General features: G+C 43.2%; 1 protein-coding gene across 3 annotated transcripts in view; it reads left to right on the forward strand.

The window, feature by feature from the left end:
• The window catches only part of stxbp6 (syntaxin binding protein 6 (amisyn)), a 422,478-nt gene that overhangs the window by 279,343 nt on the left and 123,866 nt on the right, over positions 1-19,269 (forward strand). For 2 of the 3 annotated variants that reach the window (XM_072484368.1, XM_072484358.1), the window contains one exon: positions 10,611-10,776. The exons of the other annotated variant lie outside the window; for it this stretch is intronic. In XM_072484368.1, coding sequence (XP_072340469.1) covers positions 10,611-10,776 — 166 coding nt within the window. The remainder of the gene's footprint in view (positions 1-10,610; positions 10,777-19,269) is intronic. 3 annotated transcript variants of the gene reach the window in all.

Below are 19,269 nucleotides of genomic sequence, written 5' to 3' on the forward strand. Positions count from 1 at the left end.
GTGGTGATAGTCTCCTAAGCCAAAGCATATTCACTCATCTTCCCTCTAGCATAAGGTCAGAAGCAGAAATATTTGCTCATTATTGCAGTGTCCAGTATTCACAATCCCTAGATAAGTATGAAGCCTGTACCCACGTACAGTATAACACAGAGAACATTCAGGATTTGGCTAATCTGTGATACAAATGTTATTTGCCACTTAAGTGCCAGGCAAAGACCATCTCTGACAAAAAAAATTCTGACAATCTCCCCTTGGTGTTCAACAACATTATCATCTCTGTGTCCATAACATCAAAATCCTGGGGTAAATTTTCCAGTCCCGCCTGCCACAGGAATTGTCTCAGACAGAAAGGACAATTTGACGGACCATTTAAAGGTCCAGTGACCTCGGGTGGGAATTGTCAGTCTCAGGGCGGACACGACTGAAAAATCTCACCCATGATGTTACTATTGCACAGAGGGTTGACTTGATCAGCCATGTAAATACTGTGGCTACTAAAGCAGGTCAGAAGTTGGAACTTCTGCAGCGAGTAACTCACCTTCTATCTCCCCAAAGCTTGTCCACTATCTACAAGGCACAGGTCAGGAGCCTGACAGAATACTCTCCACTTGTCTGGAAGAGTGCAATTCCAACAACACTCAAGCTTGACACCATTCAGCGTGAAGCAGCTCCTTCATTGCACCACACCCATGCCCATAAATACTCACTCGCTGCACTATTGGTATACAACCCAGAAGTAATGTGCACTAACTACACAATGGACTGCAGCAACTTGACCAAGTTCCTTTGACAGCACTACCATCTAGAATAATACCATCTAAATGCATGGGAACACCACCACCTGCAAGTTCACCTCTAAGCCACACACCATCCTGACTTCAAACTATATCACTGTTCCTTCACTGTCACTGGGTCAAAATCCTGGAATACACTTCCTAACAGTACAGTTTGTACGACACCCTGGGCAAGTGCGCGGTCAATTCCAGCCCCACTCGCCCCGAAGTCACAGCACAAGTGAATTAACCAATAATTCTTATAAAAATTCCCAAAGTCTTTGGCTGCCATGCATTTCAATCTCCAGGTTTGTCGGTAGAAACACAATTACTGTTCATTTATAAATGAATAATGCTGAAATATGCAATAAATACAATTGAATGACGAGCTAACCTAGTACCCACTTTAGCTGTCCCACACACTACCCTCACAAGCAAGACAGGTAAACACGGGGGGGGGGGGGGGGGGGGAAAGGGATAAAAATAATACGGTTGAAGGTCAAAAGAGAGTCTTGGCTTCAAATGGTGGTCCTTTAACACACTGCCCTTGCAGCACTCTCGCAGATTAAAGTCTCTGATTTACAGCTGGTAATGGTCTTCTTGCAGAGTCATTCATTCATGTTAGTGAATTTAGTACTTGCTGGCAGTAGGCTTTCTGGAGAGATGCTTTATTTCTTATCAAACTGGGCCTTCAGCTTAAGATTCACATAAGGCCTATATATTCCTGCATAGACACTTTAGACCGCATCAAATCTAGCTTTCAGTTCGCAGTTTGACTTCAAGCCTTTGCGGTCTCAATAGAATGGCACCCACTCTTACTGGAGAGAATCAGCCCTCTGGCCTTATGGAAAGAGTTTAGCTGGATCTTTTGGGAGAGAATTAATTACAAACCTCCATCCAAACTGCAGAATCAGAAGTGAAAGCAATAACTCGACTATTGAAGCTCGAAACATTCCAGTAGGATCCAATCACCACCTGTACCGGGTAGAGTACATCCTTATGAGACAATTCATTGGCCACCAGCCAAATCAATCAAACCAAGTCAGCATTGATGTCAGACAATATGCAAAGCAGCCTAAAACAGCACAACCTTCTGGAGCCTTCTGTTTAATTAAAGGCACAGGCTGCTTTGCCTTAAAGGCACAGGTCCATGAAAAATCTATGGATCAAAAATGTAAAGGCAAAAATAAAATAAATCGAAAATAAGGGAATTATCAGGAACAAACGGGAAGGACCCTTACACAATAGATGTACCTACACCACACTGACTGAAAATCCTGGACTTACAAGTGACGCTCAGATCCTGGAACTAATAAAAGAAATACCTCTGGTTGCATGACAAATTGAAAACCGTGGAGCAAGAGCTAATATGTGGCAGTGACCAAATAAAACCCTAAAATTTATTTCTTAAAATAAGCAGTGGCTGTGGCTTCCTGTCAGCAGTTAAATCGAGCAAAACAGAATGTGACTGGATATTTGTACTTGGAATCACTACCTTTAAAACAGAAAGTAACCGATTCATAATTATACATGGAGATTAGGCAACAACAACTGTGCATTGAAGTATACATTTTAAAGTCAGAAACAACAAATTGAAAAAGCCTTCTGGACTCCTATTCAACCAGAAATAAAAATGGACAAACTGAAATGCAGTGGGACAGTCAGAAAGTCTTTAATGGCAATATCCAGCAGCAGACTGACTTCATAGCAACAGTGAAATTCAAAATGAGCAGTTATCATGTATTGACTGTTATTAAAAGCCACCCCTACTCCTCTGCTAAGTAGAGAATAAAGTTCAGCTTCTCTTTCAGCTGTTTAATCCTGACAAGTGAAATAGTTTTGCATTCTTTCAAACCAAACATCCCGCAATACATCTCTTACCATTTTTCCAACACTTGATGCAGCAAGTAAAGACAGATGTGTCTGTCACAGCTGAATGTGCCTGGGAAGCTGCTGCCACTTCCGGACTGAGATAATGCTCAGCTCCATCTTCTGACCCTTGAGCCCTAGGCTAAGCAACGATCATAACATAATTGTGAGGGGTAGGTCTTGCCTTACAAGTCTTATTGAATTCTTTGAGGAGGTGACCAAGCATGTGGATGAAGGTAGAGCAGTGGATGTAGTGTACATGGATTTTAGTAAGGCATTTGATAAATTTCCCCATGGTAGGCTTCTGCAGAAAGTAAGGAGGCATGGGATAGTGGGAAATTTGGCCAGTTGGATAACGAACTGGTTAACCGATAGAAGTCAGAGAGTGGTGGTGGATGGCAAATATTCAGCCTGGATCCCAGTTACCAGTGGCGTGCCGCAGGGATCAGTTCTGGGTCCTCTGCTGTTTGTGATTTTCATTAATGACTTGGATGAGGGAGTTGAAGGGTGGGTCAGTAAATTTGCAGACGATACGAAGATTGGTGGAGTTGTGGATAGTAGGGAGGGCTGTTGTCGGCTGCAAAGAGACATAGATAGGATGTAGAGCTGGGCTGAGAAGTGGCAGATGGTGTTTAACCCTGAAAAGTGTGAGGTTGTCCATTTTGGAAGGACAAATATGAATGCGGAATACACGGTTAACGGTAGAGTTCTTGGCAATGTGGAGGAGCAGAGAGATCTTGGGGTCTATGTTCATACATCTTTGAAAGTTGCCACTCAAGTGGATAGAGCTGTGAAGAAGGCCTATGGTGTGCTCGCGTTCATTAACAGAGGGATTGAATTTAAGAGCCGTGAGGTGATGATGCAGCTGTACAAAACTTTGGTAAGGCCACATTTGGAGTACTGTGTACAGTTCTGGTCGCCTCATTTTAGGAAGGATGTGGAAGCTTTGGAAAAGGTGCAAAGGAGATTTACCAGGATGTTGCCTGGAATGGAGAGTAGGTCTTACGAGGAAAGGTTGAGGGTGCTAGGCCTTTTCTCATTAGAACGGAGAAGGATGAGGGGCGACTTGATAGAGGTTTATAAGATGATCAGGGGAATAGATAGAGTAGACAGTCAGAGACTTTTTCCCCGGGTGGAACAAACCATTACGAGGGGACATAAATTTAAGGTGAAAGGTGGAAGATATAGGAGGGATATCAGAGGTAGGTTCTTTACCCAGAGAGTAGTGGGGGCATGGAATGCACTGCCTGTGGAAGTAGTTGAGTCAGAAACATTAGGGACCTTCAAGCAGCTATTGGATAGGTACATGGATTACAGTAAAATGATATAGTGTAGATTAATTTGTTCTTAAGGGCAGCACGGTAGCATTGTGGATAGCACAATTGCTTCACAGCTCCAGGGTCCCAGGTTCGATTCCGGCTTGGATCACTGTCTGTGCGGAGTCTGCACATCCTCCCGGTGTCTGCGTAGGTTTCCTCCGGGTGCTCCGGTTTCCTCCCACAGTCCAAAGATGTGCAGGTTCGGTGGATTGGCCATGATAAATTGCCCTTCGTGTCCGAAATTGCCCTTGGTGTTGGGTGGAGGTGTTGAGTTTGGGTAGGGGGCTCTTTCCAAGAGCCGGTGCAGACTCAAAGGGCCGAATGGCCTCCTTCTGCACTGTAAATTCAATGATAATCTATGATTAACCTAGGACAAAGGTTCGGCACAGCATCGTGGGCCGAAGGGCCTGTTCTGTGCTGTATTTTCTATGTTCTATAACCCTATAACCCCAAAATCAAAGCCTCCTCTCCAATGCTGCTGGAACAAAAACTGCAGAATCTTAATATTCAGTGATGGAAGAGAATAATAAATACTGAAATGTAATCGATGACCAGTATGTTTGATGTGAAGGTTTAGAAGAATCAGTAAGTGCACATATGCGAAATGAGCAGTACAGGAGCATCAAATCATCACCTGTCTTCCCCACACTGCCACACAGAAAATTACTGGTTAAGGCACTGACCTTTATGGGACATTACAACATTACACGTTCCGGGATAAATTCTCTTTTCTGCTGTGTTCATATTTTCCCACAACCCACGCATAGACTCCTGGGATTCCAGTGATTACCATTCCATCTGCATGTTACGCTGCTGGGATGTTAGGCTGCTGCAAAGAGATTTCAGCTACAGCTTCCAACATCACCTTTGAGAAAATTAACTTCAAATCATGTCAAGCAGTGTTTAGGAGAGGAATAAGCCCCATAGAAAACTTGCTACCATTCCTAATGTATGTCCTGCAAACTTTTAACATGAAAATGTGCACGTTGATCATGTTTCTGGATATGGAAAAGACTGCTGCCTAATTTTAGTGCAATGATCTGTGTTACATAGATACATAGAAGATAGGAGCAGGAGGAGGCCTTTTGGCCCTTCGAGCCTGCCCTGCCATTTATCACGATCATGGCTGATCATCCAACTCAATAGCCTAATCCTCCTTTCTCCCCGTAACCTTTGATCCCATTCACCCCAAGTGCTATATCTAGCCGCCTCTTGAATATATTCAATGTTTTAGCATCAACTACTTCCTGTAGTAATGAATTCCACTGGTTCACCTCTCTTTGGGTGAAGAAATGTCTCCTCGTCTCTGTCCGAAATGGTTTACCCTGAATCCTCAGACTGTGGCCCCTGGTTCTGGACACACCCATCATCGGGAACACCTTCCCGGCATCTAGTCTAGTCCTGTTAGAATTTTATAAGTCTCAATGAGATCCCTCCCTCATTCTTCTGAACTCCAGCAAGAACAATCCTAACCAAGTCAATCTCTCCTCATATGACAGTCCTGCTATCCCTGGAATCAGTCTGGTAAAGCTTCGCTGCAGTCCCTCGAGAGCAAGAACATCCTTCCTCAGAAAAGGAGACCAAAACTGCACACACTATTCCAGGTGTGGCCTCACCAAGGCCCTGTATAATTGCAACAACACATCCCTGCTCCTGTACTTGAAACCTCTCACCACAAGGCCAACATACCATTAGACTTCTTTACTGCCTGCTGCACCTGCATGCTTACCTTCAGCGGCTGGTGCACAAGGACATCCAGGTCCCGCTGCACGCTCCCCTCTCCCAATTTACAACCGTTCAGGCAGTAATTTGCCTTCCTGTTTTTGCTTCCAAAGTGAATAACCTCACACTTATCCAAATTATACTGCAGCTGCCATTGATTTGCCCACTCGCCCAACCTGTCCAGATCATGCTGGAGGATCTCTGCATCCTCGTCATTGTTCACCCTCCCACCCAACTTGGTATCATCTGCAAACTTTGTGATGTTATATTTTGTTCCCTCATCCAAATCATTAATATATATATATATATATATATATATATATATAGTGAATAGCTGGGATCCTAGCACCGATCCCTGTGGCACTCCACTAGTTACTGCTTGCCAATTTGAAAAGGACCCATCAATCCCTACTCTTTGCTTTCTCTCTGCCAGCCAGTTTTCTATCCATCTCAATACACTTCCCCAATCCCATGAGCTTTAATCTTGCACAATAATCTCTTATGCGGGACTTTGTCAAATGCCTTCTGAAAGTCCAAATATATCACATCGACTGGCTTCCCCATGTCAACTGTGCCAGTTACATCTTCAAAGAATTCCAACAGATTTGTCAAGTATGATTTCCCCTTCATAAATCCATGCTGACTCTGACTGACGCTGCCACTGCTTTCTAAATGTACTGCTATAAAGTCCTTGATAATGGATCAAAATAATTTTCCCCACTGCCGATGTTAGGCTTTGTGTCATCTCTCAGTTTAACAGTCCAGTGAGCTAACTCTGCATATTGAGCATTTTTGAAGAGTGCACAGTTGTTGTAGTGGGGAAAGCAATTTTCATTAGGTATTGCCCAGTGGCGGAAGTTAACTGGACATTGATCCAGAGCCTGCTCCTTGTCTTCATTTATGTTAATGATATTCAGAAACCATAGCAAAAGTGTTGCAGCTTCTTCACTGCTTAATTTCTTCCAGTTGGTTAACCCCTTTGAGCTCCCAAATAGCTTTCTGAAACATTTAAAGGTGCCTGGGTGCTGTAGAGCAATACCATCTCCTAATGATGCGACCTGCTGAACTGCAGAAAATTGTATGTGTTCTCCATGGGAAACAGCACAGTGGAAAGAATGATTTCAACAGCTTGATCCCCACAATCATGACCAGCTGAAATCTTCCAGCAGAAAATTGATTCATATATGACCCACACAGTTATTGTACAAAGTGTATCTTGCTCTAAAAGATTGGACTTTCCATATGCAACCTATTGGGTGAAACGGTTATAAAAACACTCCAGAATTCTTGGATATTTTCATCTGAGACCTTATTGAGTCAGTGAGTTGTACAAACCATAAAGATTCCTGCCTGGAGTTTCAACTTGTTTTGCACCATTTTGTCAGCGAAATCTATCTGAAATTACTCAGACTGGCAAAAGTGTGGTGGAGGCGGGTTCAATCAAGGCATTCAAAAATGAATTGGGACTGTTGCCTGAAAAGGAAGAATGTGCAGTTCATGGGGGACAAGGTGGGAGTGAACTACACAGAGAGCCACTGCAGACACCATGAGCCAATTCTGTGTAAATTTTAAACCCTGGCAAGTGTTATGAGTTTCTGTAATCTTTAACAGTGGTTTAAAAATATAGCGTGTGAAGCCGACCCCATCTCAAAACTGGCCACAGGCCCCAGATCAAAATACTGAACCAGGTGAATTTCTGCTATTTGTGGCTGTCTGTGAAGGGTCTTCAAATTGAGCTCAATCGTTAGACCACATAGCACTCATTGGCACATTTTAAAAGTTTTTACAGATTTAATATATTTAATTTACTAAGAAATTGAATAGTGCCGCTAAATTATAGTACAGGTCCAATGTCCAAAATCTGACAGCTCTGTACTGAGATAGTGCTGGATTTTGGATTTTCCCGGATTTGAATGCGCGCTGGATCAACTGAGAGCAGGCAGATGATAAAGATGAACATTTTACTTGCAAGTTTCTAAATCTGAGGTTATTTGATCTTTTGTTTATGAGGCCGACAATATCTCCTCGGCAGTGTTAACTCGTGATATATTCTCAGTGAGGTGAGTTCCTCATTTAATCCCCTTATTTAATACCCAGGCTTCAGGGCGAGGGTGCCAAAAATACTGTTCAGTGGTTACAATGATTTCAAGGATGTAAGCACTCATATAATCACATTATATTTCAAAGAGTTTGTAATTATCATTTTTTATCCATTCACTATGTTCAGTACGCCGAGAGAAAGGTGCCTGGTTGACGGACAATTCTGGTTTTCGTACAGCTTGATTTAAAATACTGTACCTGTATTAGAACCATAGAATCGCTACAGTGCAGAATCTGGCCATTCGGCCCATTGAGTCTGCACCAATCCTCTGAAAGAACATCCTACCTAGGCCCAGTCGCCTGCTCTATCCCACCTAACCTGCTCACCCCTGGACACTCAGGGGGGAATTTAGCACATTCAATTTACTTAACCTGCACATCTTTAGACTGGGAGGAAACCAGACACCCAGAGAAAACCCACGCAGACACTTGGAGAATGTGCAAACTCCACACAGCCACCCAAGGCCAGAATTGAATGCAGGTCCCTGGTGCTGTGAGGCAGCAGTGCTAACCACTGTGCCACCCCAGATATTCATCTTGCAACACCAGCTCCGCTTCTCTAAATTCAGTTAAGGTTCATATTTGTCTGTCGGATTACACTTCTGATGCTTTCAGTGGAAATGCTTTGATTCTTGCTTGACCTAGCAGGGCAATTTGCAAAGTGCATTTGGACTCCAAGCAGCTTTTTAGTCTAATGTGTACTCGTGCAGTTAGTCATGTGTAGCAGTCGACTGGAGATTGGGGAAATTGAAAGTGGTCCACAATAATGTTGGAAAGAACAGCCTAAATGTGAAAGGGCTCTTCAATGTATTTGGCCTGCTCCACCATTGTGAGACTACGCTTGTGCCCCAGCAAACTCTCCACCATATCTCTTAATTCCTTTGACCAGTAAAAAAATCTTGATCTCAAATTTAAACTATATTGAACTAGAATCTATTGCTTTCTGTGAGAAGAATTCTACTGTTCGTTACATGGTAGAGGATAGAGCGGGGAATTGAACCTGGGACCCTGACGCTGTGAAGCCACAGTGCTATCCACCTGTGCTACCGTGCTGACTTTGCAGTTAAGTCTCCCTTTTCTTAGACTTCCGCACGAATGGAAGTTGTTTCTCGACTGACCTTATCAATTCCTTTGAAAATCCTAATACATGCATTCAAATAACCCATAACCTTCTATTTTCTGGGGAATGCACACCTACTTTATGTAATTTCTCAATCTGGTGCTTGCCCTAGCAAAATTCGCTGATTCGCTGCTGTACTCCTTTCCAAGTACAGTATATCCTTTCTAAGGTGCAGTGTCCAGAATTATCATAACTTGTATCCATATGATACTCGGGCGTTAGGAATCCCGTGCTCCCAGAATCCTTAAGGGAATACGCGCCTCCCTGCTAAGGAAGCGGGGCAACTTAAATACCTCCGGTATAAAGTCGGCCAGTCTACTCGGCTGGGTAGCACGAGTGCCATGTATCCAGGGCTCTTGAAATAAATAAATGTTATTTCACTCAACTCGGTGTGAACTCCCCCTTGCAGATACAAAATGAACGATACACAGTACCATACTCAACATGTGGTATAAATCAGGCTTTATATGGCTGTAACTGGTTATAAAGGCTAACATTCTCTCAGCTTTTTTAAATTATTTTTTGTAGCTGGCTGCTACATTTTAATTATCTGTACATGGACCCTCCTAACTCTCTTCAGACCTTCAGTGTTGCCAGTTTTTCAATTTTTAGATAACAACCAGATCTATCCTTTTTGGTCCAAAATGGAATCTCACAATTGGCTGCTTTAGTTATCATAATTTGGCCCACTTACTGAATCTAATATTGTCTCTTTCTAATTTTATTCTCTCATCTATACTAATATATATATATATATATATACACCACAATGTTCAGTGGCAAATTCAAATAGGTGGCTCTCTATGGTGTTATCTAGGTCATTAATAAATGTAGTGAATACTTGAGGCTCCAGCAGAGATCGTCATGGGGCACCACTTGTCACTTTTGCATAATTAGGGTATATATCCATTATCCTTACTCTATCCTCTACCATGTAAATAACCTCTTCGCCAGGTCAATAATTTACCTTCAATTCCATGAACTTTACTTTCAGCTTTATTGAATGCCTGAAAATTGCTTTTTCTGGTCAACCTGTTCCCAAATTGAGTAAACATTACAAGATCAGGTACTACAAAGGCATACAATCATACCATTTACAAAGGTTGTAATTGCAAGCGAGTAGAATCATAGAATCAGTTCTGTGCAGAAGGAGGCCATTCAACCAATCAAGTCTGCACCAATCCTCCAAAAGAGCACCCTACCTAGGATGTAAACTCCACACAGACAGTCACCCGAGGCCGGAATCGAACCTGGGACCCTGGCGCTGTGAGGCAGCAAAGAAAAGCGAACTCTTCCCGGGGCTCCCACTGACTTCTCCAGGATTATGCCACCCCAAATAGTGACAATAAGTAATAGTTGACATTATTTGTAAGTTCACTTGTATTTTTTAATATAAATTTAGAGTACCCAATTCATTTTTTTCCAATTAGGGGGCAATTTAGCGTGGCCAATCTACCTATTCTGCACATCTTTGGGTTGTGGGGGCGAAACTCATGCAAACACTGGGAGAATGCGCAAACTCCACATGACCCAAAGCCGGGATTGAACCTGGGACCTCGGCGCGATGAGGCAGTTGTGCTAACCACTACACCTTCGTGCTGCCCCTTAGTTCATGCATGTATAAGATAATATTAGCTTACTTTACACATTAGTATTGTTTCAATATGAAAAAGGTAATAAAGCAACTCACTATTTTTATTCTTTCAGGATTGTCCTGAATTCGATCTAATGTTTGAGAATGCATTTGACCAGTGGGTTGCAAGCACAGCATCCGAAAAATGCACTTTCTTTCAAATCCTTCACAATATTTCTCAGCGATATCTTTCAGACAAGAAGCCAGAGTTCATCAATTACCAATCTAAAGTTTCGGGAGGTAAGTCTGCCTTTATTACATTGTGATTGGATTGAAAGATATGGAGGTCTAAAGATAATTATCTGTTAATTGAGTTGTAATTGAGGACAAAGTTCTTGCCTGAAAGTGCTTTTCACTTAGTTAATTAAGAATCCAAGCTGGCCAAGAGGAGGAGTGGTTATCTGACTCCAAATCAGATAGCTGGAGTGTCTCTATGTGCATGTCTGTGTGCCTCTGACTGTGTGTGTGGGCCTCTATCTGTGTGTGTCTCTGTCTTAGTGCGTGTTTCTCTGTCTTAGTGCGTGTGTGTGTCTCTGTTGTCGGTCTGTATATGTGTGTGTGTGTGTCTATCTGTATGTATGTCTGTGTGCATCTGTTTTGCTGCTGCTCACTCTCATTCGTTCCCATGTGCTCTCTCACATTCACACTCTCAAACACCTTGCTTTGAAATGATAAAACTTAATGTACATTTGGTGTCATTGATAATGTAGCACATTGGAGTCACATAGCAGTCAGGGAGAGCTGGGAACATAAGAGGGCGAGTGACTCCAGAACACACTAGACTCCATCTAGTGGCTAGTCCATTATGTCGTCACATGCAGTTTTCTTGGAAACCTGGAATTTGACATGACGTGTTTCATATTATAAAGATAACAGGGTTATATAGAATTAAACACCTGTTTCATCATTTACTCTTAAGGATATTTTGTTTCTTCTCTTGGCATTAACAGCCTTCCCCTTGTCAACCTTCTCAAATGTCAGCCCAGACATCGTGTTTGGGCTTGCAGACAATCTAAAGCTGTGCAGGGCATCATGTTGGAATTGTTACTGTTCTCAAATTATTTCCCCACACACATCTGGCTGCTGGAACTATGCTTCCTTTCCTCCCCCTTCATAACTGCTGTATGCATGAGAATTATCTAAATTGCAAATTCCCCCACCTCCCTGCTCTGCGGCTGGATTCTTCACGCCCCGATGCTGAAATCGTGTCCGGCGCCAGGGCGGAGAATGCAGTTCCACGCATGGAATCAGGACCAGCGCCGGTTCCTCGATTCTCCGGCCTGCGAAAAGCAGTGTACTCCCGCCACGTATCCCCCACCTGTGGCCATTGCCAGAGGCCCGCCCCGCTATTCTCCGTCCTGGACCGACCGAAGTCCCGACGGCGTGGATCTAATCTGGTCCTGCCATTCAGGATACTCGCGTGGAGTCCGCAGCCGCCATGGTCGATGGCGGGCCAATCGGAGAGCAGGGGGGGCCTCATACAGGACTGGGGTATTTTTGAGCGGGCGGTCTAGGTCGGACGCACAACAGATTTAAAGTACTATTTCCGCGGTCCAGCTCAGCAGCCCGAGTCCGCCATGGAGCACGGCATGGCCGCTGGAGGCCGCATATGCGACCTCTGACCCGGAAGTGCGGGGAGCCGTATCTGCAGCTGGAACTGCGAGCTTCATGTCCGTGTGGAGTTTGCACATTCCCCCCGTGTTTGCATGGGTTTCGCCCCCACAACCCAAAGATGTGCAGCATTGACCACACTAAATTGCCCCTTAATTGGAAAAAATGAATTGGGTACTCTAAATTTTTAAATTTTTTTTAAAACAAATACTTGACACTGCAGCTGTATCAATTCCATATAAGGTAACATAATGCAATATCGGGAATAAACTTGAGATCATCTGTACAACAGTATTTGATTAGATTTATTATTGTTTCATGTATTAGCATACAGTGAAAAGTACTATTTCTTGCATGCTATACAGACAACGTATACCTTTCATAGGGTAGGAAGGAGACACTGCAGAATGTAATGTTACAGTCATAGCTAGGGTGTAGAGTAAAGATCAACTTAATACAAGGTAATTTCATTCAAAAGTCTGATGGCAGCAGGGAAGAAGTTGTTCTTGAGTCGGTTGGTACGTGACCTCAAACTTTTGTATCTTTTTCCTGATGGAAGAAGGTGAAAGAGAGCATCTCCGAGGTGCGTGGGGTCCTTAATTATGCTGGCTATCTTTCCGAGGCAGCGGGAATTGTAGACACAGTCAATGGATGGGAGGCTGGTTGCGTGATGGATTGGGCTACATTCACGTCCTTTTGTAGTTTCCTGCAGTCTTGGGCAGAGCAGGAACCACACCAAGATACAACGAGAAAGAATGCTTTCTACGGTGCATCTGTAAAAGTTGGTGAGAGTCGCAGCTGACATGCCAAATTTCCTTAGTCTTCTGAGAAAGTAGAGTCGTTGGTGGGCTTTCTTTCTTTTTTTCTTTTTTTAAACTTAGAGTGCCCAATTCATTTTTTCCAATTAAGGGGCAATTTAGCGTGGCAAATCCACCTAGCCTGCACATCTTTGGGTTATGGTGCCGAAACCCACACAAACACGGGGAGAATGTGCAAACTCCACACGGGCAGTGACCCAGAGCTGGGATCGAACCTGGGACCTCGGCGCCGTGAGGCAGCAATGCTAACTACTGCGCCACCGTGCTACCCCCTTGGTGGACTTTCTTAACTATAGTGTCGGCATGGGGGACCAGGACAGGTTGCTGGTGATCTGGACACCTAAAAACTTGAAGCTCTCGACCCTTTCTACTTCATTCCCATTGATGTAGACGGGCATGTTCCCCACTATGCTTCCTGAAGTCGATGACAATCTCCTTTGTTTTGTTGACATTGAGGGAGAGATTATTGTCGTCGCACCAGTTCACCAGATTCTCATTCCTGTACTCTGCCTCGTCATTGTTTGAGATCCGACCCACTACGGTGGTGTCATCAGCAAATTTGAAAGTCGAGTTGATGGGGAATTTAGCCCCACAGAATGTAGTTATCATCAATCAGAAAGGTTAGATCGCATCTCATTAACCTGTTTGTCTTCCTTGAGCAAGTGACCAACTAAACAGACAGTGGTAAGCCCTGTGACGCACACATCGACTTCTAAATGTTTTTGTAAAGAGTTCCATCGAAAGGGTATTAATCATACAAAAATGTGGGAATTCAGGGTTTCTTGCGATGGATAGGAAACTGGCTGGAATTTAGGAAACAAGCCATCATTAAAGGAGCTAGTGTTAGGGAATAAAACAGAATGGGATGTCTCAAAGCTTTACCAATACGGTTTCTAATGTATGTAAATTATAGCACTTTTGGATTACCTCAAACAAGGAGAGGCGGTGGAATTGAAAGAGGCAGCTCAGAAGTTAGACGAGCATTAGGCAAAATATGCGCAAGTGCAGAAAATTGGCAGAAAAATGAAAGTGGTTCGCATGGCAAGTAAAGCTGACCAATACTTCATAAATAGTGTTAAAGTAGGATGAAGACAAAAGAAACCAAGGAGGCTATTCAGACTCGATGTTAAACCAGAATGAAGCAGTTATGAAGAAAGCTATTTGATTGTCAAATGATATAACCAAAACAGTAGCATGTAAGTCAGAGGAGGTAGCGATATGTAATGTTTTTATGAAGTGTATATCCAGCTCTGTTCACTAAGGAATCAGGCATTCAAGCATTTTAGGAAATACAGAGACGAATGATCTTTCATCCAGAAGCAAAATACGCAGATGCTGAAAATCTGAAATAAATCAAAAAATGCTGGTAATACTCCAGATCTAACAGCATCTGCAGAGAGTTGATGTTTCAGGTCACAACCTTTCGCCAGAACTTTCATGTCAGTTCAGTTGTGAGGACATATGAGAGACTTTGGGGCGTGATTCTCTGGCAAAATCCCTCACCTTCTATCTAAATTCACACCCCCTTGGCAGCTCAAACCTCTCCCGCAACTCCTCCATACCTGCAAACTTCGCTTCCAAGTATACGTCCCTTGCCCTCACCAGCCCCGCCTCCCTCTATTTCCCATACATCCCATCCACCTTGCCTAGTTTAAACATATGGTTCCCGCAAAGCGGTGTCAGCATCGACATCCCCTCCAACTTTAAGAGTCTCCGTAGCTGTTTACACACCCTGACCATCGACTGTACCACTGGGCTCCCCATATACTTCCCCGAAGCTACTGGCAGTGGGGCCGTCACCATAGCCCTCAGACTGGAACGCCTACAGGACTCCGCCTCCATCCTGACCTACTCCAAATTTGCCGCCCAATAGACGTGTAGCATGTTCAGGAGTGCCAACCCCCCCCTCTGCCTCTGTAGACGGGCCCACTTTACCCTCGGCACCTTCCCTGCCTACATAAACTCCGAAATCACTGTCTTCAATTTCCGGAATAAGGCCTTAGGGAAAAAAGTATGTAATATTAATCACTTTTTATATTTACTTACTAATGTATGGAGTAAATTTCCAGATTGTATAGTAGATGCATAAACCCTCGAATTATTTAAAGAGCAATTGGATGGCTACATGTGGCTGGGAGGGGCAGTGTTGAGATCTCCCTGGATGGTTTAACTTAATACAGGTCAAACGGTCTTGTTCTTTAATTTTGTGAATCCTGATGCTGTTGCTGCTCCAAAGGATATGTCCCTAAAGGAGCATTGATAAAGAAGGGTAAACCCATTCTTGAAAGTTATGGACAGGGACTGATACTGATGGGTGAAATCAGCATCACAAACATGGACAAGTTGAGTGATGACTTTGAAAAGCTGAGTTGTGCGCATGAATTGAAGTCTGATGGCCTATATGTGCAAGAAACAGTGACTTATCCCACTAGACAGTTGGATGAGTTTTGTGCCCCAGTGAAATATCAACCATTCAAGTACATTGTTTTAGTGAATGCTGTCATCTTGTCAACAGCTAGGCGACTTATACATTTCAAGTTATCCAGCCTTTTAGAAGCATGGAAGAGATTTATGTTCTGATTCCCTCTGCCTGTCAGTGAACTATCTGCTCACATCGCTGTTTAAATTTAGATAACCACCCTGGGCCTAGCAGCTACCTGTGCAAAGCAAGCATTTGCATTCCTTGTAACAATCTTTCATAATCAATAAACTATGCATCATTATGACAAAACCAGGATGAACTTTTACAGTGCTTTCATAAAGGCCAACCTGTTGTGTACATCTACACATTGGAGCCGATTCTCTTTTCTTTTACACTTTCCCACCGTAACACCTCAAATTAAAATTAGTCAAATTCTTTTCCTATTTAACAAGTTCCTCCTTTATATTTCACAAGGTGTATTTTAATTTGATTGTGTTTTAATTGGGCCACATAGTTGTCCCCTCATAATTTCCCAGAATTCCCCAGAAATGAGGATTACTTGGAATAATTACCATGTCTGTCTGCTTTCATCTTCGGACTTGTTTAAAAAACTTTTATGGACATGGTTGAACTGAGCTTAAGTTTTGTACTTTTTTTGTGAAGTTTTGTTAAGCTGCATTACTGATGCAAGAGGTTTTAATGCTGGTTGCACTGACTTGCAATCTTTGGCTACAGTGGGTGAAATGTTGGTTCACCGTAACCTACCTTAAGACCACAAAATATATTTGCTGTATAATAATCTAGATCTACATTGCTGTGAGATCCATTCTTTTAAATGTATCAGAGCTTAAAAAAACCAACTATGCAGTTTAGACTTATGGACTTTTGGACATGCTTATCCATGTGTTTATATGTGCATATACATTTGAAAGGCAGTATATATGCTTTATATTGTAGCTATTTCCCAAATGTTATGGACAATCCACACACAACACTGATGAGAAAATATAATTATTGATGTGTGTGCACTGGAATTTAGAGTGCATCAAACTCTCCATGATCCAGGCAAAGCTTCAGAGAATTTAGTAATCAAGAGTTCCTGTTGTATGAAATGAAATGTGACACTTCCTTCCAGGAATTGTACCAGTGAGAAGCACTCAGAAGTGTGTTTATGGAATATTCTTTTCAATTCTTGTTTGATAAATTCAAAAGAATTGTTATTTCTTAAATGTAAGGGAAGTACTTATCTCAAAATTAATTGTAGCATACAGCTTTTTTTCCCTATTTTTGAGAATTATGATTTATACAGTGTTATTATGTATATCTACTGTAGAGAAGCAGATACACTGGAATGGCATTAGGGAAGAGGAATCCTGAACTGTGTAACCACTTGGCAGTATTGATGGAACTTGGCATGACTGTGTTTCGAACGCCAAGCAACAGGCATCCTCTCATGCCAGTTCACTCCAGCATGTCTGCTCCAAAAGGTGCACACCAGCCTTTCAGTGAGTCAAGCAAATTCCTTGTTTAAAAGAAAATTTCTTCCCATCCCTTTTTCCCCTCTCTTTGTCCCAGAGAGGTGTACAGCCACGCAAGCATTACCAGTGGGGAAATACCTTTTCCAAATGACCACTCTTTCTTTATAGGAACCTAGGTTATGAATAGCAGTATTGTTCAACCATGAAAGATGCCACAACCAAGGGAATGATAGCATAGTGACTATGTTGCAAGATTAGTAATCCAGAGGCCTGAACTAATCATCTGGAAACTCGAGTACAAGTCCCAACATGGCAGCTGGGAAATTCAAATTTAGCTAATTAAGCTAGTATTAGTAATGGTGACCATGAAACCACTGGACTCTTTAATAACCCATCTGGTTAACTAATGGCCTTTAAAGAAGCAAAGGTGCACTCCTCATCCAGTCTGACCGATATGTAACTCCAGTACCAATGTGGTTGACTCTTAACTGCCCATAAAATAGCCTATTAAACTATTCAGTTATTTCAAACCCCTCTGAAAAAGTTGAGTAAGAATGAAATCAGACCAATCATCTGGCATCGACCTAGGCACCGAAAATAACAGAAGCACAAACAGCCTAATCGACCATGCAAAGTCTTCCCCACCAACATGAAGAAGAAACCTATTTGACCACATCCTTAACAATCTGCCTGTTGCAGATGCACCTGTTCACGACAGCAATATTGGTAAAGGTGACCAACACACAGCTGGTTAGTGTTTAGTGATAAATGGGATGCAATCAGAATGGAATAGCAGCTCAAAACTAGGACTTCTGCGAGGTGCTGTGGATCATCAGCAGTAGAATTGTATTCCATCACAATTTGCAATCACATGGCCTGGCATATCCTTCACTTTGCCGTTACCATCAATGCAGGAGACCAACCCTGGTTCAATGAGGAGTGCAGGAGAGCATTCCAGGAGCTGCGCTAGGCATACCTTAAAATGAGATACCAACCTGAATGAAGGAAAGCACAGGACTAGACGCTTGAGAGACTGCAGAAGCAGCATGTTACATAGTCAGAGCTAAGCAATTCCGTAACAAAAGGATTAGATCAAAACTCTGCAGTCCTGTCACCTCCAGTTGTGAATGGCGATGGACAATTAAACAATTAGTTGGAGGGAGAGGGGGCTCCACAAACACACTCATTCTCAACGAATACAAAGACAGGGTAGACATGTTTGCAGCCACCTTCATCTAGAAATGTTAAACCTAACTAAAACACTAGTTGAGCCCCAGTTGAAGTTTGTGCCCAGTTCTGGACATCACACTTCAAAAAGGATCTGAAGACTTTGAAGAGTATACAGAAGAGATTCAGAAAATGGTTCCATAGATGAGATACGTGGATGGACTGGAGAAGTTGGGATCGCTCTCCTTAGAGAAGGGAAGACTAAAACGAGAATTGATAGCGGTTTGTAAAACAATCGAGAGTTTAAATAGAATAAAGAAGGAGAAATTGTTTCCAAAAGCAGAAGGGTTGATAATGAAAGGACCTAGATCTACAGCGATAGTGAGATAAGGAAACCTTCTTTATACAATGAGTGTTAAAGAAATGGAGGGCGCGATTTAATGGGGGAAAAAACAGAGTCCTACTTTAGGCGCTGCAGTGCCATGAATCACCCCGCTAACATCAGGGCTCTTTTTTGGGGGGGCCTCGGCAAGGAACACCCTGCTAAACTTACCTATTGGGGGTCCTCGAGTCTCCCTCACCTCACTTCAAGGGCAGGACACCTCCGGGCCCGATTCCTGGAAGTGCCAACCTTGCACCTTGGAACTACCAGCCTGGCACCCTGGCAGAGCCCCTGACAGCCTGGCAGTGCCATCTGGGGACCTTGGCAATGCCAGGGTGTCACTACCAGAGTGCCTGGATGGAAGTGCCAAGGTGCCAGGCTGGAAATGCCAAGGTGCCTGGATGGCAGCGGGAGTGCCAAGGTGCCACCATGCCCAGAGCCCGACCACCGGGGGACTCCAATGGTCTGAGACCCAGCAGGTGCCGTTACACCATCTCCACGTTTGTGTGGATTAGGACTAAACTGCACAATTGCGTCCGGTGAGGACGAGATCCAGATTGCGACATCTCGTGTGATTTCGTTAGATTACATGAGGCGTCCCGAGCGTTTTAAATCTCATGAGGGGCCTCTCGCGCGATTTAGCTCGGGTGTGGCAAAGCCATTCTATGTTGCCCAGAGTGATGGAAACAGATTAATTAATAGTTTTCAAGGAGGGAATTGGATAAATACGAGGAAGAGAAAAAAAATCAAGTAATATGTGGAAAGCTGGTGATTAATGCGACTGTTCTTCGAAGGAGCCTGCATGCAGAATTAATGGGGGTAAATGGCCCCTTTGTGTTGTACTATTCTAATATT

The sequence above is a fragment of the Scyliorhinus torazame genome, chromosome 2, assembly GCF_047496885.1.
Source record: "Scyliorhinus torazame isolate Kashiwa2021f chromosome 2, sScyTor2.1, whole genome shotgun sequence".
NCBI classification, from domain to species: domain Eukaryota; kingdom Metazoa; phylum Chordata; class Chondrichthyes; order Carcharhiniformes; family Scyliorhinidae; genus Scyliorhinus; species Scyliorhinus torazame.